Source organism: Vanellus vanellus, assembly GCF_965231255.1.
Source record: "Vanellus vanellus genome assembly, chromosome: 10".
NCBI classification, from domain to species: Eukaryota; Metazoa; Chordata; class Aves; order Charadriiformes; family Charadriidae; genus Vanellus; species Vanellus vanellus.
This window is the reverse complement of record NC_138915.1, coordinates 12,146,216-12,172,065: the sequence shown is the minus strand read 5'-3', so window position 1 is coordinate 12,172,065 and position 25,850 is coordinate 12,146,216. Positions and strand designations below refer to the sequence as shown.

At 49.0% G+C, this 25,850-nt stretch overlaps 1 protein-coding gene across 2 annotated transcripts in view; it reads left to right on the top strand.

The window, feature by feature from the left end:
- The window catches only part of LOC309675869 (gamma-aminobutyric acid receptor subunit beta-4), a gene marked incomplete at both ends in the record, with an annotated part of 74,148 nt that extends 55,666 nt beyond the window's left edge, over positions 1 to 18,482 (top strand). The window contains 5 exons of one of the 2 annotated variants that reach the window (XM_082488281.1): positions 8,277 to 8,359; positions 12,667 to 12,804; positions 14,426 to 14,578; positions 17,357 to 17,601; positions 18,105 to 18,482. In XM_082488281.1, coding sequence (XP_082344407.1) covers positions 8,277 to 8,359; positions 12,667 to 12,804; positions 14,426 to 14,578; positions 17,357 to 17,601; positions 18,105 to 18,482 — 997 coding nt within the window. Of the gene's footprint in view, positions 1 to 8,276; positions 8,360 to 12,666; positions 12,805 to 14,425; positions 14,579 to 17,356; positions 17,614 to 18,104 lie in introns of both variants that reach the window. The other variant, XM_082488280.1, reaches the window with a different exon arrangement.
- Positions 18,483 to 25,850: the final 7,368 nt, after the last annotated feature.

Genomic DNA, 25,850 nt, shown 5'->3' with positions numbered 1-25,850 from the left:
TTGTTCCTGGGCAAGGCAGCAGCTCGAGCACCACTTCTAGCTCACCTTACGTAGGGAAGCAGTGCAGGTTAATGTGTGTATGTCAAGCGTCCCACCCGCCCGCTTGCTCGTCCAACACCAGGTACACTGCCAGAGCCCCCCGTGCCACCCCGCTGTGCTGTGCCTCCAGCGCTGCCCCTCCTGCTGCCCACGGCTGGGCTCTGCTGGAGCTCGTCTTGGGGACTTCTTCATGGCTCCCGTCTCCAACCTGCCCCTTGGTGAGGACCCAGCCCTGTCTGTGTTACACCCGCCAGGGACCAGCCTGGGGTTATTGGGGTCTCCAGCTGGTAGAAAGGGTTCTGCTGCTCCTGTCTCAGTTGAAGCCTGCCGTTTGCAGCCATGTCCTTGTTCTCTCCATGGGTGTTACTTGATTTTCTGCAGAAAAGATGGCCTGGTGGGTTAAGACGGAGAAGTTTTTTCTGCACTGAGACCACTGAGCAATTTTCTTCTCCCATCTCACAGGCCAGAAGGGAAGAAATCTGTGATTTGTGCTTCCTCTTCCCTCCCTGAGAGAGGTTTCTCTGGAAATGTGAGGGATGATTCAGGCTCTTCCCTGTCTCTAGTAGCTCTGCCTGCTCCCTCTGCAGATTAGGCAAAGGGAACAGAAATCTCTCCTTTGGCAGCTCGGGTGCCAAGGGTCCATCCAGACGGTCCCTTGGAGCTGGTCCTGTAGCCCCATACTGCTCCCACCACGGAGCGCTGCTTTGGGCCAGCTCCTTAGCACAGATGGTAGGTGGTGAGAAGAGTTTGTTAGGTGGGTGAGGGGAAATGACAATTTAATTAGGATCTCAGCTCCCCAGTTGAGGCTAAGGACAGATCCCCTTGTGCATTTTTGCCTCCTAGGGTTGGGATGAGGGACTTAGCTGGAAAGACTGGAAGGACGTTCAATAATGTGGAATTTCAGAATAATCTTAGAAGCTGTGGAAGAAATTAGAGCTCACTAAAACAGGATAAAGCAGCAAGCCAGAGCTGCTTCTCCATCCTTAATGTTGCAAGAACAGAGTTGAACATCGTCAGGACCAGGCTGGAGTTTCTGCCTGTGCTACATCGCGTATAAGTCTGACCCGTTTATTAGCAAAAATAGCGGTCAAAGAGTATCCGCAAACAGCTGATTCCCACTGTCTCCTCACAGATCTCGCTGAACAGCTTGTGTGCCCTGAACCCCCGGCTCACCCTGGCAGCACCTCTTAGTCTTCCTCCTCATCCTACCCCAGCCACCAGTCTGAGCCCATCCCTGGACTCTGTCTATTCTTTGCCAAATCCCACAGGTTTAAATCATGGCTTATTAATTCAACTTCATCCCAGCCCGATGCTGTCGAAGGCAGAGACCTCCTGCTCCGTTAAGTGCAGGTCACTGTTGTCTGAAGCAACCGTAACAAACAAACTTCTTTTTAAACGTGTTCCACTTGGGTCTCTCTTGTCCCCCAATCCAGCTGACAACTTGCCAGGCGCGCAGCACAGTTGGAATAGGATAAATAGGCTGAAAAGCAAAACCTTGCAGCCAAGGCAACTCTGCTTTGTGCACTCTCCGGGTGGAAAAACGGTTGATTTTCATGACTGGTACCCTGAGTACTAGTTTAGAAAAGCTTTTCTTTTTCTCCCCCATCTGAGTGCAGTGCACACTGTTATTTATCAAAGGATGCCTATGCAAGCACAGATGCTTTTGGAAACAGAGTGACCTTAGCAGGATTGTGCCAAGGCTTATGGAGTCAGTTTTAGGCAAACAGGCACAAGGGGAAAATATTCCATATCCTTGCCTTGCTCGTGGTTCTAACATGACCTCCAGGAGTTTGCAAAGATCAGACCGTGTTAAAAGAATGGCAAAATTCACCACGGGTTTATAAATCCCTCCAGGCCCTTCGAAGTTTGTGCTCACTGCCAGGCAGAAGGTGACATTTGCCAGCATGTTTTTATGACTGACTTTGAGAATGTACAGAGCAAAAATTGAATTTTGTTTTTTTCCCATGTTCAGCAAAACACCGATTTTGGCTCCCCCTCTCTCCTCTTAGGCACCAGAATTCCCATATGAGCCTAACTTGCCCCACGGGGTGAGCCTGCACAAGGCCTGCAAAACCCTTCCCTCCGTTCTTATTGCTGCACACAGTTGTGAGTTTGGGGAGTCTATCCTGGGGGAACAGGAGCATCTTTGGCTTCTTGGGAGATCTGAAATCCAGAAAGTTGCAACAGCGACTTAAAAAAATGATTGTCTTTTTCTATGAGAGTGTTTGCATTAGTCCCTGCATGATGACACTTAATCCACACCTGTAAAATAGGGTAAGTGCCCAAACTGCTGGCTCTGTCTCCCCTTGAATTAGGAAGGCAGTGATGGAGGTATTTGGGCTATACTCCTCCTGTTCTTATCCATACTGAATTTTAGGCAGCATCCTTTCAAAGCCAAAGGTATCAGGGAACGGTCCTGGGCACCGGACACCAGTAGCCCGCACAGTCAGTTTGTTTCCTGGGTTTGGTCTGTGCCCACAAACAGTGTCTTGCACATTTCCCAGTGAGAGCCCAGCAGAGGCTGGTGCCCATTCTCAATAGGTGTCTTGTGTGCAGTCAGGCCTTTTTTCTGCAGGGTAAGAATTTAAGGGTAGACAAAGGCAGTTCCATACCCATTGACATTGGCCCTGGAAAGCAGTGCGAGGCGTGTTTAGTTTGCTGGTACAGACACCATTATGCTACGGGCAGTGCAGTAGTTTATTTTGTAAGGGTGAGCTTAAGGAGAAAGGCACCCCACTTGCTTTAGGAACCCCTCAAAGGTAATAGTTTTTCCCTCTCTCCCACCCAGTCCTCCTTAGAGAGTCTGGATGTGCTCCTTTTGAAATCAGATGGTGTTTTGCGGAAGTAATTTTTTGCCCCTTACACTTGTAGTGGGTGAATTTGGATCTCCCAGCGCACTGGAAATGAGCTGGACGATGAACAGGTCACGGAGGGCCTTCAGAGCTGAAGTTCGGCAGAGGGTGATCTGACTGGGGCAGGAGCTGAAGGGGCAGCTACCTTGGAGGCAGTCAGCAACAGGATAAGGAGGAGATGGAAAGAAAACATTCAGCCACAGCGGGTTTTAATAGCAGGTCAGAGCTCTATGCTGCTCTGTGTCTGTGAACTTATATAATCATTCTAAATAAGACAGAAGAAGCCATTAATAAGTAAACAGCAATGAGGAGGATCAGAGAGGGAATGAAATGGCTGGTGGTGTTCATGTCAGAGAACTGAAATATTTGTGGAGGACTGATGGTTTGCAGAAACTCGAGCATTCCCTTTTGAGCAGCAGCTGTGGTGGGACAGTCCTCTGCTGCTGCCAGGTTCAGCTGGCAGAGCCGGCAGCGGCGGGGGGCAGCAGGGTGAGGTCGCCTTACCCTGTCTGTGCCAGCATCTGCTTTGTCAATACAAGCTTCAGGTGGTCAGAGCTTTCTTCATGGTAACAAACAGAGACCTCGTACTCACCCTGTGTGACTTAAAGCTTCGTGGCTGCTTTTCTAGAGACGGTCTCTACCTCTCCTGGGGTTGAAGGATGCTCTCCAGAGTGAGGTATCTGTGCTACTTTGGCTTCTGCTTGGATCCACTGGGTGCTGGCAGGGAAGGGGAATCTCCATCAGCCCACAGCCTGCCAGAGTTGCTCGACACCTCATGAATGCATGTCCCTTTGTTCCCTTTTTTTTTTTTTTTGAGTTGTACAACAGTTTCTCCACAGCCCTGTCTCCCCCCAGATGAACTGTGTCCGCCTGCCAGCTGTGCAGTGGGATGGCAGGGCAGTGAGGACTTGGCTGCTTGATAGCACGACTGCCTACGGACCTCAGGAGAAACAATTAGGGCAAGGACATGAATGTCTTTTCTGTGGGGAAGGGGGTGTAAAGGTTGGGACGTGTGAGGGGGCTGACGCAGAGGCCCACGGAGTGGACAGAGATTGAGGGAGGAAAGGGGAGCGGGAGCTGGAGGGGGGGGGGTTGGTGGCGGTGGTGGCGGTGGCCCGGCTCGGCGGCTGGAGGGAGCGGGACCGCTTCATTGAGCGCATTGTGCAAAGCGCAGGCGAGCCTCTCCCCTCCGATGGGCAGTGTCTCTGTGAATCGCCGTCAAAGCAGATGAAATTTCACACCACACAAATTTTTGAATTTAAAAGGGGAGGGAGGTGGGCAGAGAAGCGGGAGATGAGGAGGGGGAGGGAGAAGACGCAGCCTGGCCGGGTGCCAGCGCCTCTTGCTAACGCCACGGGGAAGGTGGCATCCTTCCCCGGCGTTCCCTCCAGCCCCCGCGCTCCCTGCTCCCTTTCACTTTGGTCGCGTTTCCTGGAGGCAGTGCGCTCTGTCTAGAGCTGTTTACAGAGCAATGGTTTGTTCTCTGTCTCCTCATCTCCTTTCTCACAGAGTGAGTACCCACTTCTCCTCTGCTTTCTGTCTTTTAACCTCTCATTCTTCTCCAGCTCTCCTTCCCCAGGCTGCTTCACCCCTTGCTTCCCCTGATCCCCCTCCTCTCTTCCCTTACCCCAGTGGCCTCCTGTCCCGCACTATCTGCTCTCATGTCTCTCATCCTCACTCCTGCCTCCCCCATCAGTGCTCACACCGTCATCACTCTTTGATCCTCTCCTCGTTTTTCTACCTCTTGCTTTCCTTCCACCTTTATCGCCTGTTAACCCTGCCGAGACACCCAGGAGCTCCTTAGCATCAATTCTCCCTCCCCTCCCCCCGCCCCCCCGTCCAGTCCTCCCCATGCTGTCTACGTGCCAAACAAACACTTCTCTTCACACAACAGCTTAGAGCGTATCAAGGCCATACATTTATACCCATCAGAGTATGAGGCAGAGGTTGGTCCTGTGTCCTTCTGGACCAGAGGTGGCATGTGCTGTGACTCCACAAGGTCGCTGCTGTGCCTGAGTTTTTCTCCTTTCGGCTGCGAGAGGTGAGTGGAGCCTCTCATCGCTTTATGAGTCCCACCTGCCCGTAGTACACAGCCACCAAAGGAGCTAGAGAAATCTCTTGTTGGCCTCTCTAGGAGCAAGTGAGTGTTGAATCAGTCACAGAGGCCACAGGTGGACATTTCACCAACAGTGGCAGGTGCTGTGTAAAGCAATGACAGGGTTGTGATGCTGCGGGTCACCCACAAACTTCAAGCAGGGTATGGCAAAGGGAAGTTGGTGTCCAGAATGCTTTTTGAGATCTGAAGTCTAAAGAATTGAACACTCCCTTCCTCTCTGGGGTACCACTTGCTTTATCCCAAGTAGGGCTGGTTTATCAGGGTTTAGGAACACCAGAGTCAGGACCTGAGCTGAACCCGGTGCCCCGGGCCAGCTGTCCCTCGCATCTTGTCATGCTGCAGGAGCCCTGCATCCAGGTGGTCCTGTGGCACTGGTGTCCCTGGGCTTGCCAGGAGCACCTCACCGTGGGTACGGCACCGCAGCTGAAATGCTCCAGAGGAGCAGGTGCCTACAGCCCAGGACAGCCACCTGCGGCCGTGCCACCTCTGCTCTGGAAAGAGAACAAAACCTTCACCCTACATGGTCCCAATTCTCACCTGCCTGAGCAGCGTTACACGGGCAGATCACCGGGAATTTGGGACCTGCAGCCAACTGGGCTGTCTCTGGAGGATGCTGAACTATGCGGTGTGGATACACCTGCCCTTTAATTGGAAGGAAAGAGAAATTATCTGGCTTTTGAGGACAGATGCCCTGTTAATCTTGTTTTTCTCCTTTCTGTCCTGCCTGTCCTGAGGTTTTCTTCTTTTTGAATAAACGGGGCTAAATTCTGCCCTGATGTAAATCTCTGCTGATATAAATTGGTGTGATCTTGCAAAAATCATTGGAGTGGCTCTGGATTTATGCCGGCTGTTAGTGTGAGCAGGATTTGGCGCATGGAGTGTGGTAGCCATAGCTCACTGTGTCGTGCTCTGCATTTCCAACCAGCACTGCAGGTGATAAGCAAATCCTGTCGAGAGGCGAGAGGGTCCCTCTCGAACCAGAAAAGGCTTCCTCTGGATGTCCTTTGTCTGGCCAAATTAGCCAGCCAGGCTGCAATTTTGGGATGGACACTGTGGAAAGGTTTTAGCCCACAGGGTCCCACAAATGGGGTGGAAAATTTTCGTTTAATACATTTTTGCATCTCACACTTTAGGGAAAACAGGAAAACGCATTTGTAACTGCTATTTCCCACGAGTGCCGTATAATATATACAGTATATGCCATGTGCGGCACAGGGGGATGAGTCATACCCGTTCGTGACTCTTTGGTCTCAGCGCCTGGCTAGGATGGGCTCTGCCCCTGCCACCCTGGGCTTTCCTGGCAAGGCGCAGCTCCCCCCAAGTGTGCTGGGATCTGCTCCTCCACCGCCGTCCCCTGTGCCCGGCTACCCTGCAGTGGGGCGGGAGAGGCGTCGCGTTTCCCACAGCCCTCCCAGAGGTGCCAAACTGGGAGGCTGTAAAAGCAATCCGTGCAATCCCAAAGCCGCGGTGATAATTTTTAAGTGTCTCCTGTCCTGTTATCCTTCCCCCCCTCTGAGCTTTTTCCTCCACCCCAACCGCACTACAGATAAAAGGGTTAAGAGCTCACTTGGGCCCCCTGCTCCGCGAGAGGGCAGTTGCAATGTTGTATCTAGACCCAGTGAGGATATATATAAATTCCCTCCGTCTCTTCGGATCTATTTATAGCACGGCAGGCAGTGGCAAAGGCTCTCCTCAAGGCTTCATCTCCTACAAACAGTCTTCACAGACAGCAGAGAGATAAATTTAGCACACGAGATTTCTTAAAGAGCCAGCAGCTCCGCGGGGCGGCTCGCCCGCCCCGCTACAGCCCCTGCCCCGCTACCCCCACCGGGGCAGTGCTCTCCCGCGGCTGCTTCCCCCCCCCTCGCCCCCGCCTTCCCCCGCTGCTTTCCAATTTGCTGTCCAGCATCACCCGTTCTCCCCCTTTCTGGTCTCTTTTTCTATCATTGATGTTTTTTTCGTTTTGGTTTTTTTTTTTTTTCCTTCTTTTTTTTGCTGGTTCGCCATCTCATCCTCTCTGCTTTCTTGTTTTTCTTTTTTTTTTTTTTTCCTCTCTTTTCTCTCTCCCAGGCCACAGGGCTCAGAAGATAAAGCTTTCTCGTTAACAGTTCACTGGTTATGCCTACATAGTAAAAAACGTGTAGCTTGATTAATGCCTTCCAGATGGTTAATTGAAAAAAAGAGGGGGGGAATGCACCAAATCTCTCCCCCTTCTTTAGCACTCTGCACACATACATTGCACAGGAAGAAAACTGCATTAAAGGGTGAGGGAAGCAATACATTTGAGAAACAGGGACAGCCTGTTAACTCCAGGGCGGCGGTGCCAGGCTGGTGAGTTAGCTGTTGATTTGCTCTGCCCCTGCTTCATGCCCTCTTCCCTCATCTACCCCACCCCAAAATTCCCCATCCCGGGGAGCGACGCTCCTTCATGTACAACACGTAACACACACAAACCCTCCTCGCACCCTCCCGTGAACCCCGCCGCAGGCGCCGTGCCGCTCTGCCCCCACCTCCTGCTCTGACACCCCCAAAGCAACACTGACCCTCGTTCTCTCCCCATATTTATTTTTCGGGAGGGGGATGCACACACACGCCCCCAAGTGTCTTTCATGAATCTTGATCACACGGTTCATCAATCAGTTGCGCGAGAGCGGCTCTGTTTGCCGAGCCGTGAGCCCGCAGGAGCAGAAGGGCCCCGCCGGTGGGGTCTGGGCTCCCGGATTTGGCAGTGCCAAAGTGGGTGCGATGGAGGGGCTGTGAGTGGGGGCGTGGGGGGCTGCAAGTAGGGTCACTGGGGCAACTCAGGAGGAGAGAGAGGTGGTAATGTGGTCAGGTATTCTTCTCTGGGCAATTTAATCAATGCATCTTGTGTTTTACGGACGCGTGTCGGCTGTCTCCCTCTTACAAACTGACATGCCTCTCCTCTTCTCCCCCTGCCCGTAGCTCTGCCTACTCCCGGTTTCTTTGTCTCTCTCAAGGGAGAGACAGAGGAGGAACACAAATCCCTCCCCACCCTGTTAATAGAGATACTGCCTTGCTGACGTGAGTCACGGAGGATTTAAGCCGTGCGGTTGAGGGTGAGCCGCATCCAGCCCCCTATCCCACACATCTCCCACCACGGATCTCCCTGGTTTCCAGGGAAACAGCGGCCCCAAATGCTGCCTGACTTTCACGGCTGCCTTTCATTTCTCCTTTTTTTTTTCTTTTTTTTTTTTTATTTGGTAGGAAAAAGCACACAACTGATTTTTTTTTCTCCCTTCCCATTTCAGGATCACCACTACGGCCGCATGCATGATGGACCTGCGGAGGTACCCCCTGGACCAGCAGAACTGCACGCTGGAGATCGAGAGCTGTGCGTATACCTCGTGCCCACCCTCCGTCTTTCGGCGCCACCCGATGCCACCCAGTGCCACCTGCCCCAGCCACAGCTTCTCGCTCACGGGATGCCTCCCAGGGGTGTTACAGGCCACCCCTCCTGGAGAATACCCTCTGGGGCAGGACCACGCTCCCTCATCCAAACTCCACCTTGAGGGGACCTCATGGGTGAAATGCCCAGGAAAATAAGAGCTCTAGCAGCAGGCTGGGCATTAAAATCACTCTCGCCCTCAGGATGGTGGTAAAAGCCCCTCTTAGCCCTAAGAAAGCCCTGGGAACCTGTCCCCACTCTGCACGGGCGGTGGGACCTGAGCCCTCCTGCAGTCCCTCCCCGCCTGGATCTTCCCTTGACTCCTATGGAAAACCTCTCCCGACCGCGCTGGCGGAGGAGGTCCGGCTCTCCCTCATAAAAATGCACCGCAGTATCCCCGCAGGAGCGGTCCAGAGCAGCAGATCTCACAATAATGATGATGCAGCTTCAGTGGTGATTATCAGAGAATTGCTTTTTTCATAAAAGCGGTCCCACAGCATCCATAGTTGGAAGGCGCCGTGCCGCCTTACCAGCCCTGCCCGCGCCTGGGAGCCCCCTTCCCGCTCGCCGCTCGGGTTGCTTGGGATGCACAGCCACCGCAGCGCTTGGCGTGGCGGGTAATGGGATGTAAATTAGGTCCTGCTGGAGGCTCTAATGACATGTCATTTCTGGCACTCCTTAGCATTTTGAGAATAGTTTACGGTACAACCAAGAAAACAGAAGGCAGAGAATTACCCACAGTTCCCCGTGTTGCGATTTTGTTCTTAATGGGACATGTCAAGCCAATTTGTTAGTCGAAGCTACGTTTCCTTACAATATTTCTAAGATCCATGCAGAGATGAAGAGACTCGGTCATTTCCTTCCTCAGAGCTTGTGTCTTTTACACACTTGCACATTCAAAATCCGCAGGGCTCCATTTTGTTTCCTTCCAAGTCCACCCAACTCTGGAATAACAGTCCTTTTACGGCTGGCTTAAAAAACAAAGTACATATCAAAAAAATACCCAAACAAACCCACCAAAATAGCCCTTTTGTGGTGCGTGGTGCCGGGTTTGTACAGCAGCAGCAGGCAGCTGGGGTCTCCTTCCCCACGGCAGCTCGGGGCACTTACCTGCAGGAGATAAGCCGGTGCTGGCACTGCCTGTTGATCCCGTCCCTCCGTCCCAAAAATAGCCCTCAGCACATATACCCCTGCCGAGCCGTGTGCCAGGATTCAACAAAAACCTGATGAGGCAGGCAGCGAACAGGCTGTTAATCTGACGTTTTAAGACGTCGTATCAATACTTTATGATATTTCAGGTTGAAATGACTCGTCTTTGTGAAAGTTCTTTTACTTTCGAAAAGTAAAATGGAAATTTGGTTTTCTTTTTAATGCTAGAAATCAAAGCGAAGCATTTATTTTTAGACCGAACAACCTTTCCCTTTAGAATCACTTTAAAAAATGGCTTCCTGAAAAAACATGTTTGATTTCATATTGCATAATGCCATAATAAAAAAAAAAAAGTACAAAAATTGGTAACCAATACCAGCAGGTCATAGAATGAATGGAAGAGAGCTAGTTAACTGAGAGATCTCCTAAAATTAGTTACTGTAATTTGACATTTTCATTGCTGATCAGGAAGCAAATTTGAAGCCACCGCTGTTAAATTTGTGGGTGATGAAGATAGCAGTCTGCGTGGCTTGCTCGCTGCACATTTGAATACCTCCCAATTTGAATACATCCCGAATGCATTTGAATACAGCTAAATGCGGAGGTCTGTGCCTGGGTGGGGGCGCGCGGGCCAGTCTGCCAGACGGAGGGACTGGGTACCGCCCGGGTGCCGGGACTGGGTACCGCCCGGGGGAGAGGATGAAGGGCTGGCAGCCCCGGGCACCGCGGCTGGAGGTTTCGTAGCAGGGCTCTGACAGAAAGGGCTGGAGCGAGCCTTGGTTATATAAACCAGGGGAGCCGTGAGTCAGAGCGGGGAATCGATTGGCCTCTGAATATGTCGCTGGTGAGACGGGGAGAGGGACTCTGTCTATATTTGGTTTCCAAAATTTAGAAAGGAAGTTGAGAAATCGGAAGAGGTTGAGAAAAGATGCTAAAAAGCGGTTCGAGGGCTGGAGCAGATGTTTTGCAGTGAGAAACCTCAATAGCTCAATCTGGTTTGTTTACTGCAAAGGAGGTGGAGAGGTGACTTGTTTACAGGCTGGGCGCACCTCTGCAGAGGGGGAGCGCTGGGTGGAAGGGGCTTGGAAACCTCCTAGAAAAATTCAGAATGACCACCAGAGTCTCAAACTCTGAGCCAGATGAATGCAAACGTAAAATCGCACACAGTGGTTTTAGCTGCAAGAGAGTTTGAGCCGCTGGGATCGACCACTGGGAGGAGTGGGGGACTCGGCTGTTTCTTGTTGCTTTCCACACTTGGTCTCGGTGCTCTGGGAGAGACGCTGCAGCCAGCTGCAAATACCAGTTCCTCTGCACAAAGCTGGTACTCGTGGCAGTGCAACAGCCTGTGACAACCCAGTTTCTGCAGCAGATGAGATGGAAACGTAAGGGTCCTGAATCTCTGAGGGCTTGTCACCACTTACTGCCACGGGAGCAGGAGCATGCCATGGGGGGAGGAGGTGGAGCTCTGGCTTAGATGATTTACATCAGAAGCAGAGCTGGCATGGCATTTGGAAGATTGTTATTATTTTTTAGCACCCATGAATAAGCGCAGTAATGACTGAGAGTGCAGGATGTGGGCTTGGAGACTACACAGTCATCAAATAATTCAGTTTGGGAGGAGACCGCAGGGTGTCTCTAGTCCAGCCCCCACCTCAAAGCAGGGTCAGCCGTGGGATCAGACCGGGTTGCTCAGCTCTTTGTCCGCTCGGGAGCTGCAGGATGACACCATCCTCAAAGGTTCAGCTCAGATCCGGGGTAACCCTCGGCCCCTAAGGTTAGGTAGAAGAATTTCTTCTCCGTGGTACATTCAACAGCTCCTCATTCCCCTGATGCCACCAATACACTGGTGCTGGGTTTGGTGGTAGCTCTCCCTAGTGGGTGTTAGCCCAGCTGGGTATTGCTAGCCAACTGCCTCTCTGCCGCGAGGGCTTGCGGATAAGGCAGGCTGCCGTGCTGCGGTGCAGGTTGTGACAAAAAGCTGTCTGTGGGTATAGGTGAAGTTCATTCTCTAAGGGAAGCCTTGCGCCATGCCGTACCAAACCCTGTACCTATCTTACTGTGTCTTTGCACACAGAGGTGCTCGCACGCGGCTCTGCACTTTGCTTAGGATAAGAGGCCACCCCTTGTGCAGCAACAGCCACAGTGACTCAAAACCCAGCTTGCCACAAGCAGCACTAATTTTCAAGCGGAGATGAATCCTTGCCCACAAGGGCAACGGGCAGCGCTGTGAACATCACACTGATGGCAGGGGAGCTGCACGGTTTTGTCCCCTGGGCCTCATTCCCCATGAGTCCAGAGCATCTAGAGAGTCTTTCTCCTGGGACTGTGGCTTTGGGTTCCTCAGCACTTCTAGCCCGTGCAGCCCTGTCTGGCATGCATAGTTTGGGGTTAAAGTACGAGGCTGTACCCTTGGCTGAGTTAATAAGTCCATTACCCTGAAATGTAAGGGATGAGTATTTGTTACGAGCCTGACTCCCTTTCCTCTCTTCTCCCATTACTGCTCTTCTCAGCCAGCACTGGGTAAAAGCAGCCCTCCACCTCAGAGAGTCCCTCCACTTCCCGGCTCCAAATTTTGACCGAGTACTTAGAATAGGGAGATGCTCTGATGTTCAAATTTCTTTTCAACTGCTGTTGTAAATCTTTTTCTCTCTGGGATTTTTTAATACTTAGATGCCCTGTTTATCTATTCCCCACCAGAACATATTGTGTGGTCTCCCCCTTCTGGTAAAAGGAGGCAGTTTTTAAAAAGCCAAATGCCGTCTTTGGTGCATTTGACAGAAGCTTCTGATGCACAAGTCCCTGTCGTGTCAGCCATGGAGATTATGTAGCGCCAGTCAAGGCTTGATGAGCTGCTTCTCACCTTTTTCTCCTGAATTCTAGCCAGAATGGGGAGTTCTGACCATTTTTTTCTTCTTCTCCTGGGGACTGTGCTGCCAAGCTCAGCTGAAGAAGAAAAGTACATCAACAGGGAGGGGTTATGCTTGCTGTCTGATGGTGTGGGCTTCCCTTTGAATCCTCTTCCAGATCACCTTAGTGAAAATGGGGGTGTCATCTGCTCCAGCTTGTTAGCTTAAGTCTCTCTCTGTGCTTCTTCATCTCTGCAGATGGTTACACGGTTGATGACATTGTCTTCTTCTGGCAAGGAAATGATTCTGCTGTCACAGGGATGGAGGTGCTAGAACTGCCCCAGTTCACCATTATTGAGCAGAGGCTGGTCAGCAGGGAAGTGGTCTTCACCACCGGTGAGTCTCTGCTGAAGGGATGCAATGGAATGTGCAAACCTTCTGCTGATCAACATTAATGTGGTTGTTCCTCGGATTCAGATGCTGAGGTACTAACTGAGGATCTAGGCTTCAACTTAGGGTCCTGTTCCTTTGGAAAAGAGGTATCTTCTGTGTCCACCAAGTTTGCCTTTTTCCTTTTTGGCTGCATCTCTCCAGAGACTTACGGGATTGGGGGTTTTTTTTGCAGTTTTCATTTCTTAGTCAAAACACCAACTGATCTCAAAACAGAACCTCTTTAGAAGGTTCTCAGCCTTTACTTTGTGGTTTGTAATGGGCTCTTGAAGATAATGTAGGTGTAATAGTAAGCAGCAAGTTATCAGTTGACAAGAAAGTGGTCAAACCCATCTGTACACGGCAATAAAAAGATCTGAGAGAACACCTTGGAAGATTCAGATACTGCCAGTTGGAAAATTGGAGGGCTTTGGATTTTGGTTGCTGTCTTCACTTTGGTCTGGCATGGAGTTCACTGCCAAAACAGCGTGCCACACATCTGTCAAATAGGACAATTTTTGGAATGCCATGAAATCACAGCCTGAGTCTATCAGTGGTGGTGGCAGACGGTGATGTTGTTACAATAGTGTCTTGGGGGCATGCTGGGAGCAGGGTCCCATTGCAATGGTAATCTAGAGACCCACAACAAGAGGCAATATTCCTCCAAAAGAAGTTTGCAGTCTAAATAGGTAAGACCTTCAAAAAACGACTGCTGAAATACTGTATTCAAGCTATGCAAATGGCACATAATGGTGAGAGAACATAACCTCCTTTTTCCCAGTCTGCCTCCTTGATCATTAAAGACTGTTATTCTCTTGTTACTTTAGTTGCCAGCCCACGATTACACCCATATTTCAGGCTGCTGTGTTGCCTAAGGGACGGAGGTGGGAAGGAGGAATGACTTGGACTTTGTTTCGCAGCAATGAGAGAGGCCCTGCTTTGTCCCTGTCAAAATGACCCTGCTCCAGTGGAAAGACTGTAAAATACTTAGTGTCATCACTATTCCCCCTAGGTTTGCCAAAAGATTAGGAGGAAGTTGTAAAAACTTGGGGTGGGGGGGGTGGGGGGGGTGGAAAAAGACCTATAGATTAACTAACAGTACTCTATTTGCATATGAATTTGCCCAGTCTGACCATAACCCATTTTTAGAACAGCATGGGAAAAACACGATTCAAATCTTCATTGCTGTTTGGAGGAAAAGCTAGCACATGAAACACTGGAAAATCATCTCACTGCATCCAGATATAGTGTTAAAGTCTCCTGTGTAAGCCTGTATCAAACTGGCACGTACTATAATAGCAATTTCATCACTGAACAGACATTCTCCCATGAATTCTGATATAATAACGTAACTTATATAGAATTTCCTTTCTTCCTATATTCTGAGCCAACTGAACAGACTCTGAAGAGCCCCCTTGCAAAAACTGATGAGTCTGCAAAACCAAATGAAAAAATAGAAATTTCTCATTATCTCTGCCTCTTGAAAACATTTTCTAAATAAAATTTCAATTCCTAACCTAAGCTCGTACCACAAATACAGCTTCGCCGTCCTCTCAGACAACATCTCCCTTCAATATCTCATTGACAGGTTCATATCTGCGCTTATCCTTGAGTTTCCGGATTAAGAGGAACATTGGTTACTTCATCCTGCAGACTTACATGCCATCTATTCTCATCACCATCCTGTCCTGGGTCTCCTTCTGGATCAATTACGATGCTTCTGCTGCACGAGTGGCACTGGGTATGTCCCTTTTTATTATACATTGAAGAAGGTGGGTTCTTTGAAGGAGATCAGCTAGGACAGCTGTAAGAAAGAAAATACCTTTTTCTTTATGCGGTAGCAGCTAAGCAAGCCACATAGGTCTGTAAACTTGTTGTCCCTAAGGAAGGACATTTTTTTCTGAGAACAAACTTCACATTTCCAGCCAGAAGAGCTACTTTTCTGTTCAGAAGTATCAGTACTTCCCAAGCCTGACTGTATATTACTTGAATCAGTAAAAGCTCTACCATAAATTTCTACGGGTGCAAGTTTAAGCTCTATAACAAAAGCATAAACGGTCAGAGAATCTCAGATATTTGATACTGACGTGCCATGAGCCAACCAGTTCCTTCACCTGGTTTGTACTTGTTCTCTCAAGAAGAGAAATCTGGGTCCTCTTGAACCTCTTGGTCAGCAGGTGTGCCAGGACCAGTTAGCTGGATGATAAATGCTGAGAGTGGGTGGCCAAAGAGTAGCAAGCATGGTGAGTGAACAGCTAAAAGTTGGAAAAAAATAAGGGAAGTGGCATTACACATGTTCATGATAGTTTAGGCCCCATACAGACACGTTTTGTAGCTGAAGACCTTCATAAGCAAGGCAAATGTGGGAAAGTAGTTGAAGTCCAAGTTTTCCTTAAGCACATGCCCCCGTAAATAGGAATGTTTTCCTATAAGAGGAAAAAAAATGAGGTCTTTTAAGCGACAGAAGGGAAGTGGGGGTGGATTGCAGATGAGGATTTTGAAGAAGGAACAGGAGAAAGGGGGGATGGCTGGCATATGAGAATGGGGTTGTGCAACATGATAGAAAGTTCAGAGGAAATCAGAGGGCCAAAGAGGGAGAAGGATTTCGTCTGTGAGTGGGAAAAGTCTCAGAGACACAGTGGAGCACAGGTAGAGGCTGGGTCTTACAGAAAAGCTTGGGGGCTTAAGTTAGCTGCAGGAGAAGACAGAGTTTGAGAATACTCAGAGGAGAGAAGGTTTGTGCAAAGATATAAAATAGGTGATTTGGCTGTGCTTGCTTGGAGATGCTGGAGCGGGGACACAGGGAGGGAACAAGAACACCACAGTAAATTAAAAAGGTAAGTTGCATTGACAAGAGTATAATCAGTGAGAGAAGAAAAAGAGACCATGGCAGACATTGCTGGCACAGTGAAAGTACAAGCAGAAGGGTGGACATGAGATGCACAGCTGTTGAATTTCTGCTAACATCTGGATTCAAAGGCGAAGACAGAAGAAAAACATTGTAGATCAGAACTGGAACAGCTCTCCCTAAACTGTTCCTGACAGCTTTCTGTCTTACTTGTCCTTAAAAAGCTCCAAGGAAGGAGACTCCACAGCCTCCTCTGGGAACTTTATCTCCAGATTTACTTACTTGCTCGTGCAGTCAAAAAGCTCTTCTTTGCCTCTTTCCTAAGTCTCCATTGCAATTTGTCCAGTTCTTCATGGAGACCTGGAGAATGATCTATTCCCCCTTTCTTTGCCCCAAATTTCCGGATATTTCGACTACTGTCTAAATATAGGCAGTAGTCTATATAATATATTGTATGTATATGAATATATCCCCCTTCTGTTTACTCTTTTGTGAACTGAAGACTATTAGTTCTTTAAATCTTTTCTCAGGAATGACACTAACGGCATGATGAGGGTGAAAGGCAGTGTGTCCAGGATGCACAGAGAGGTTTGAGACCCATCACTGTAGAGGCAGGGCTGAAACCAGAAGAGCAAATTAAGGTCATGGAGACTAAGAGAGCTCCCAACAGAGAGATGATGAGGAGGGACACTAGAAGAAAAGGAAATCAGCAAGCTAGTAAGAAAAGCAGCAGAGCTGAGCTAGAGAAGCAGGAAAAGAAGACTAGGTTGAAGAGGAAAAGTTATTGCTCCCAAAAGAAGCATGAAGGTTTATTGCCATCTTTTTGAAGCTGGCAGAAGACTGCCAGAGAGACAGATCTGAGGCCGTTCTGACAGTCCAGAAAAGGGAAGAGGCTGAGAAGAAACCAAAGAAGAGGACTGAAGCTTTGAGAGTAATCATGGTGCACCAGGCTCTTGGAGACTGAGTAGATGGGGAAAAAAGTGTTCATGAGACAAAGAAATGTTTAAGATGTAGGAAATATGAGTTGGCCTAAAAAGGAGAGTGTGAGAACCATGGGAGGAATGTGTACATGTGTACAGATGATGACTGAAGTAGTGAGTGGTAAAGCTGGTGAGAGGAAGGTGGGAATTGATGCGGTCAAGGATGTAGACAGAAGCCTATGAGGCAGGCCAAAAAAGAGCGCACTGTGAAGAGGGAATCTCTTCAGTCTTTCTCCTATTCATGACATTGGAAAGACACAACAGATTACAAATTCATGTCAAGGATACTGAGGCATCCAGTGGTGCCCAGAGTAGCCTGATGAGTTCATGATGTGGGAAAAAGGGAGAAAAGGTTGAGAGACTGAGAGCAAAACTGACTATTTCCTACCACACTGAGGGAAAGAAGGAGGATCAGGGAGGACTTAAAGAACCAAGGTCCAGAGGATGGTGATCCCCATCATCCTGATGATACTCAGCTTTGACATTTTGTCCCACTGTTGGCGCCTGGTTTATTTGCTGCAGTGATTCGTACTGGGCAGCTGGGCTTAGAATAATGACAATTTTCTTCCCAGTTGCACTGCTCCCATCCCTCCTGAGGCTGTCCAGCTGGGAGGAGGGATGGGGAAGCCAAGAGTGGCATTTCAGGAAACCATCCCACCTTGGTAACAGAGCACCTACCCTCTCCTTACAGGGGTCACCACGGTACTTACAATGACTACCATCAACACCCATCTCCGGGAGACTCTCCCCAAGATCCCTTACGTCAAGGCTATTGATGTTTATCTCATGGGCTGCTTCGTCTTCGTGTTCCTGGCGCTTCTAGAGTATGCTTTTGTCAACTACATATTCTTCGGGCGAGGCCCCCGGCAGCAAAAGAAACAGAGTGAACGGATCAGCAAGGCCAACAATGAGCGCCACCGTTATGAGGAGAAGAGGGTGAGAGAGCAGGTTTGTCCCCTTCTTTCATTGTGGCGGGAGAATTCAGACTCTCCACTGTTCATTCAGTCCTGGGTGAGCTGTGGAGCAGCCTTTCTCCTCATCACAAGGGATTTAGTCCAGTTTCCCTGTCTGGTGATCACTGGCAATCTTTTCTCCTTGATCATTTTGTCATCATCCTCAAGCCATTCTCATCAGGACCATCCTCTTGCATGGGGCAGGTGTACCCAAAAGTAACCCTGTGACTTTGGGTCCTACTGTGTTGGCAGAATCACACTACCCCACTCAAAAGTTTGCTGCAAGCTCATGTGGCTAGGCCTTCAACTCCGGCACCAATGGATAACATTGTCAAATGCAGAAGTCCAGGTTCAGAGCTCACAAGTGACCCAATCGGTGGTATTGTTACACAGAAAACAGTTCAAAATCACCCCTGATGGTGTGGCCCTGTGTGCATTGTGCACAGGACATCCCCGCTACCTTTCTCTCTGTCTTCCGTGTTCTAGGTTGACCCTTACGGTAACATCCTCCTCAGCACTCTGGAGATGAACAACGAGCTGCTGGCCACGGACATGATGAGCAGTGTTGGCGACTCTCGAAACTCTGTCATGTCCTTTGAAGGCTCAGGAATCCAGTTCCGCAAGCAACTGGCCTCTCGGGATGGATTTGGTCACCACCCAACCCTGGACCGCCACGTCCCGCTGACCCACCATGCCGCAGCCCGCAACCGTGCCAACTGCCGTCTCCGCCGGCGGTCGTCTAAGCTGAAGCTCAAAATCCCAGACCTGACAGACGTCAGCACCATTGACAAGTGGTCACGAATCATTTTTCCAATCACCTTTGGATTCTTCAACCTTGTTTACTGGTTGTACTATGTAAATTGATGCCTGCAGCCTCCGAGAGAGATAGGGACAGACACTCAGACAATGACAACACAGGAGTGTTGTGGTCTTTTGGGTTTGGGTTTTACTCTTTACTATCATTATCATTTATTCCTTTGATTCATTAGATTTATTCTAAGCTTACTCTTCTCTTTTCAGCACATGTAGAACCACGGAGTGTGGGGGGGAGGTAAGGGAGAGAAGGGTATACGGGAGGGGGTTTGGTTTCAGGGAGGGATGTGTTTGTCTCGATTTTGGTTTCCTGCTGGAGGACTTAAACCATTGTAAAAAAAAAAAAACAAAACAACAAAAACACCAAAAACCAAAAAAGAAAAAAAAAAGAGAAAAAATTACAGAAAAAAAAAGAAAAATACACAAAACACACACAAAAAAAAACAACCAAACAAGAAAAGTTTAAAAAAAAAGGGGGGGGGGGGGGAGATTGGGAGATTTAAAGAAATTGAGTCAAAAACTGGTGGGGGGGATAGGTTATCTTTGGCTGTGCTCACTAATGCGCTATCCTCACTTCCATTTCACTACTGAATTTCATCTTTCTCTTCTCAGTATTTATTTTTTTTACTCTTTTGTCTGTCACTGCTCTTAACCCCTTCATGTTTATTCTTTCATGGATTCATGAGGTGGTGGGGGTTCATTCTCATGCTATGAGATTTCTCTTTTCTTTTTCTCTCTCCCTCTCTCTTGCTTACAAGCCTAAAAGAATCTTTTAAACCAACAAATAAAAAAGAATATTTATTTTGGAAGAGCTGGGAAGGGGGGAGGACAAGGCAATTATTTGGGAGGGAAGGGGCAATGTGGGGTTACGGGAGGGGGGGAGGAGGGAGCTTATCAAAAACAAAGGCACATTTGCAAGTTGCCTTTTTCCACCTTCAGGAGTTTGCAAGCTGTTTTTCCTGTATGAATGCGTGTGTGTGTGCGTGCGCGGCGCATCTGCCTGTGTGTATGTGCGCATGTATGTAGTATGGATGTGTGTGTGCAAGCATGTTTTCTGGGGAGGGGAGCTGGGGAGGGGGGTTTTGTAATGTCTTTTGTAGAAAGAGAACACAGATGACATTTAACCGGCAGTGTTTTGGGGGGGATAGCAGGGTTCTGTCTGCTCGTTGCAACTTTGCAAGGTTGGAGATCGGAGTCCCAGCTTACGTTAGAGGGACAGAGCTGGGGAGCTAGACTGTGCAGAGATGTACTTGCTGAGGAAAGAGAGGGCTTTGGGGATCAGCAGCGGGACAGTGCTGCTGTCCACCGCTGGCATCTGATCTCTAGTAGACTAAGCTGATTCAGTCCTGAAAGGAGGGACTGTTCCTAGTCATTCCCACCCTGCATCTTTCTTACTGAGTTTGGGGAGAAAAGCAGTTGCAGGACTCTGAAAACTCAACCCTTCCCACCCCAACCCCTGTTCTTTGTGCCAGACAAGGGACTTCACGCTCCAGCCCGCTGAGTGACCGGAGCCTATGGCAAGGTGCAGGAAAGGGTGAACGTCATTGAACTTTGTTGTGCTGCAGGACAAAAATATCAGGAAATGATAATTATCCCTTTTCCTAAGAAGTTCAGAAGCAAATGGTGGGCTGGCACCCTCTGATCTGTACTGCTTCTGTCAGGCCTTGCCTTATGTCTGTTAATACATGCGGAGTGTAGAGAAGAGCACCCTGTGTCCCTTCTTGCAGAAGATGCGACTAAGGATGCAGTAGAGCATCATCCCGCTGGAAGACGATGGTCTTCAAAGACTGAGCAGGGTGAAGGTTGCAATGAAAATGCTGAGCTTGTCAGTGCTTATGGAAGCCCCTAAGTCGGTAGCAGCTTCCATCCACAGGCACTCATTATAAAGGTACAGAAGGGTAACTTGGCCTTGGAGAGCAAGGTCAACTTTTTCCAAAGGAGCCAGTGACTTTCAGGAAAATCACTGAATATTTGGCCACTTTGGCAATCACAGATGATTTATTATCTCCCTTATAGTATTAATAAAAGCCATGAAAATAATAAATTCACAAGTGCAAAACTTTAACCCTAGGGGCATTCTGCCATTCCTGGAGTAATGCTGAGAACCTTGTTCTTACCTGATGGAGGTTTTTCCATGCCAGACACACACACACTGCCTTGAATCCAACCATCCTTTTATTTTCTTGCTAGCATTCTCTTCCTTTTTCCTTGATTCCCATTGCTTGGGAGAGCAGAGTGATCCTCTGAGACCAGGGAAACTCCTGTTTTTCAGATGACAGATGCCTCTAGTGCACATCTTTTTGTTCACTAATTTATGTCTGTGCAGTGCTATGAAAATGTGAATCACTCTAGGCCTGACCTAGTAACACTTCAGTCATGGAAAGTTTTGCCTTGACTTGGATGAAGCAGGATCAGGGCTCATAAGTAATAAGTATTGTTATTTTTATATCAGTAATGTCTCTTATGCATTTTCTACTAATAGAACCCTAAGCATAAAAGTAGAGCATCCATCCTTCTCAGTCGCCCCCAATCTCTGTCTCCCTCTCTCACGTTCATGCATGCATGCATTCGGTCCAGGCCTCCCTGGACTCACCAAGGTTTTAGCACAACTGTTAAATCAGACTTAGATTCCCAGCTGCCCTGCAGGACAATCTCTTGCTGGATTCCCTATTCAAGAGTGATGCTGTTGAAAGTGGGTTTTCCCAGTGTTATTGCAGTTTACGGTCTAGACGGTCTGTATAGGAATAAGAGCCTGAAGAGTGAACGGGGCTGGATGGGGGGTAGTTTTGTCTACCCGATACGCAGGAAGTTAAAGCTTGGTCAATGGAGAAAGGTACACTTAATAGCGGGATTCTTTTTGGAATAAATTTTTAAATATTTTAATGGAAGTTATAAAGTTGTGGTTCATGACATCAGCAGCATAATGTAGGTGCATATAGGCATGTCAGATGACGGCAGTTCCCGGATGGAGGCTGCCGATCAGCAGGTTCAGTTTTTAAAGGGAGTCTAACAAGCTGATTGATGATTAAATAAAATATCTAAACACTTACCCTTTATATATGTGATTGCAATGTAAAGGGTGGTCAGAATGATAGAAGGGAAAAAAAGAGGCAGTTATAAGAAGCCTATTAACATTGGAGGGAGAACAAACGACCCCGCAGTAAGAAATTCTGAAGCTGAGGGAGTTGGGTCAGGAACTCCAGTAATTTGCTAGTTGTAGTAAAAGCCTGACAAAAGTGTGGGAGGAGTTAGGCACCTGAGAGCGCTCTCAGCCGGTCCCAAAGACTGGCAGGGGCAGCGGCACACAGAGGATGCAGAACTCACCTATGTTCTTCGCTGCTTGGGTGCTGAGCCCCACACGGAGTGGGGTCCTGACCAACCCCATCCAGTGCCCTGCAGGTACAGCCCAGGGCCTCCAGTAGCTGGAGATTAGGCGGGGGGGCGGGGGAGGGTGGGGGGGGGGGCGGCTGTGTTTAATATTTGAGGCTTCAATCAGAGATTGAGCCCAGGATTTCGTAGCGACAATCCAAAAGCTTTCCAGGGAAAAAGCACTGCTCAGCTGATTTCTGCACCTCCTGGGACTGGGAGCCAGAGTCCTTCGCCATTGCCTCGGTTCTCTGCTGGCTGGGTTCTCGTTCTTATCGGGAGTCATCCTAGTTTCTCTCTTTGAATGTTTCTGGCCTGGTATGACCAGGTCAGTTTTACTTCACAGAGCCAGTCTTAGTACATCCAGACATCTGGACTATTTGGTCCTACACAATAATCTTTGCCAAAGAGTGTGCGGTCAGGACTTTTCACAGTTCAGGAACTGCCTTATAATTTCTGGTGACAGGGCAGAATGATGGAAAACAACTGAGTGTCCTGTGAGTCGGATGAGTAATAGAAAATATGTTCCCGTATAGGGGTGAGGGAAGAATGCTGAACGCCTTTAGAACTACCCTCCTCCAGAACCGAGGTGACACCTCCACTTTCCCCCTCCATAGCTGTCTGTGTCCACCCCTAAGAAAGGCAACAAACCCCTGTCTCGTTTTGAGGTCCAGTGATCCAGAAAGGCGACAGTGGAGAAAAAAAGGCATTTTAATCTTACTCGAGGCTCAGAGGTTTCAAGCCATCACAACCATGAAGAAAGGCATGAACCTCTCTTGCAATGGGTACAAAGCTCCTGTTATTGGAAAGGTGGAGGAGATTTCCACGCTGCGGCTTGTGTGCCCGCTTCTGTCCACCTTTTCTTTGCCAAGGGAGAGCAGTGGGGAAAAGGGGAGGAAAGAGTGTGAGTGCTGCTCCAAAGTGGAGCTTCTTCTGACTTTTGCTGTAGTGGTGCAGGAGGCAATTCTGATGGGGGCTTGGTTTGTTTGCAGCTTGGGGCAGGGTTGCTGCTTGCTGGGTCGTTTTTTAGGAGAGGCTGTAACACGAGCATGAGGGATGCTCCAGGCTGTCTGAGGGAGCTGGGCAGGGGGACAATGTTTTGCACCTTTCCCATGCACAACAGCCTAAAGCAGGCATGTGGAGGAGAAGAAGGAAGGGGAGAAACAGAAAGGAGATCTCTCTCAGGATATACATGGCCAACGCAACTCTATCGCTTCATTTTCTGATACTGTATAGTGCTGTCACTCAGGGACCTTTAGGAACTAGGACCTCGGGACTGTAATTCTACCTGTCCCCGTCCTATACCCCCTTCACCTTGAGTATTAAGAACTGAAGAGAGAACAAGAGAAAGAGCAAAAGAGGAAAATAAGAGCCCTGGTAGCAAACCCTGCTGTTCCATGGATGAAAGCAAAGCTTTGGTTACTAAGGTAAAAGGAAAATGTATACCTTTATGTCCTCAAGCATAAACCAGCCCGTAGTGTATATAGGATAAGTTCACAGTGCATGAAACAAACAGGACTGTAGGTCTTAACTGGCATCCAGCTTTCTTGCATGCACATCTGACACCATGCCAGCAGCTTATGTCTTGCAAATAAGTAGGGAACCTGCCAAGGCTTGGCACTTCCTCTGTCCAATGGACAGCACATCCACTTCCCAGAAACAGAGCCATGCGAGGAACTGATCCGGCCAGTCTGTTTGACCAGATCTGCTCCAGAGTCTCTGGCAGGAGGAGATAAGGGGTGGGGGAGGGAGTTGGTTTTGTTTGCTTTTTTGTGGGGAGGAGGAAGGGGGTTTAAATCTCTGAGCTGTTATCGGGCAGAAGAGAAACCTCTGGAGCTGCAGACCAAAGGACAGTGGCTTTAGGGAAGGTGGTTACTGAAATGCTAATGGAGAGAATGGGATGAGGAAGAGGTGGGTGGTGGGAGAGAGCTGTAACTTCAGAAGCAGAGCAAATAGGAGAGAGGTAGTGACAATATATCTGCAATACAACAGGTTTGAAGGGACTAGAGCACTGAAAACTGGGGACCTCCACTGAGTCGGCAGGCTGGGTGCAGCTGCAGGCAGCACTCGAGGAAACCCAGCCACTGCAGCAGCCTCCGGCGGGCAGAGACCGCGGTCTCTGAGAGACGGAGAGGTCAGGAACGGAGGAAATAGAGGGAGACTCACGGTGCTCTACCATCAGTATGAGCTCAGTCCCTCTAGGCAGGGACAATCATTTGCATCTGGACAGTGTTGCAGGAGCTGGGCTGGGATGCGCAGGGGAGCAACCGCCGTGCCAAGCTGGGGCAACGGCTGAGCTCTACCCTGGGGTCAGAGATCAGAGCCAACTGGGCAAGAACACCATACGGGTTACCGAATGCTTTCTTGGAGATGAGATTGGGCTTACCAAGCAGCGTGGGATGTCTGTACAGTCGAGATGGAAACTGGGTTGGGGGCATAGGTCGGGTGAGAGATGTGACACCTATGTGTTGGAAGCAGGACCTAACACAGATGCTGGGAGGGAGGGAGGAAGGGTGGGAGGGAGGGAAGCGGAGACTGGGGAGGAGAAGCTGTATATAGTGTTGGGGCTTGGGTTTTATTTTTCATTTGGTTTTGTTTGGTTTTGTTCTTTTTTTTTTTTTGAAAAAAAAAAAATAATGTTTGATTTCTAATGTCTTGTTGTAAACCAAATAAAAATGGTTCTGTACATTCAGAAGTAAAGAACAGCTGAAAGGTGACAAGTGTAATAAAGAAGCACTGCCCTCCAGGCTGGTACTATAACACATTTCCCCAGACTTTTCCCACAGGGGTTGGAGGGCAAACCCGTGCCTGTGCCCGCACGGGGGCACAGCCCGCCGGGATGGTGACCTTAGGGCTGGTCCCTGTTCCACCTCCAAGGGCAGTAAAGAAGATGTGGGCTGTAGAGGTGGAAGTGATGGTTTGTAAGTAACTTTTCAGTGTTTGATCCCACCATCTCAGAGGCCGATGGGAGGAGGCTGTGTATTAGAGCCTAATCTCTTGCGTACGTGGTCTTTTCCTGGAGAGCCAACCAGCACTGTGCCTTACTGTATCTTGGGATGTAGTGAAGGGGATGATATCAGGTACCACTTGCATAAATGAAGTAATGCAGATGGAGTAAAGGCAGTATGAGCCTGAATTTTCTTTGAGAACCTGTTGTTGCTGCTGCTTTCCACCCTGTGACTTAGTCTAAGGTGACAAGTGCTAGGAAATGCCCAGATGCTCAGAAGAGGTACAAGGAAAGCCCTCCATGTGAAAAGATTTGTCTTAAGACCCTTTGCAATTCAGTAGAACCTTGCCTGCGGGCTCCTGGCTGTTTGTGAAGGATGGGTTTGGAAAAGAGTGAAAAGCAGGGACCTTGTGTTAAGCTTAGTTATCTGTTTTAGTGGCCATTGGCCTTGCAGAGACAGATTCTTCAGCAGAAATACAGAAGGTCAGAAGTACAAATGAGTGGGCTCAAGTGTAGGGCACTGATTGAATTTGGACTGAGGGACACCTGGTTTCCATGCAGCTTCCAGTTAGCAGAAATGAGTGATGGAGAATGCCAAGGATGATGAAGGTAGTGGGTCTGAGACATATGGGTAACCCTGTGTGTTACAGTCCATCTCTGTGTGGACTTGGAGGAGTGTCAAGGGTAAAAAGCAATATGAGGAATCGCATATCTGTCTTATCTTATGTTTAGTGCTTTGGAAAAGCAGAGGACAGTCTTGCCTCCATGGTGCAGAACTGTGGCTTCTTTCTGCAGCTGGGCCAATGAGCGTTGTATTGTTTGTGCTACTGCAGTGAGGCCATTCTTCAGCAGTAAGGCTTCTCTCCACTGCAGCTGCCACTCCAGCTAGAGTGCATCAATATGGTGCCACCACATGGCCCTGACTCAGCCCTTTCTGGTGATGAGCAGGCCAGGCAGGACTGGTGGGTAAGCAAGTACAGGTGTTTTGCAGAGACAAAACAAAGAGGAGTCGTGTGAGCTCCTGCACCCCATTGGGCTCTAGGCTAGAAAACCCTGGAACAAAATGCCATCCCTTGCTCCAAGAAGCTTATGCTGCCATCATCCCA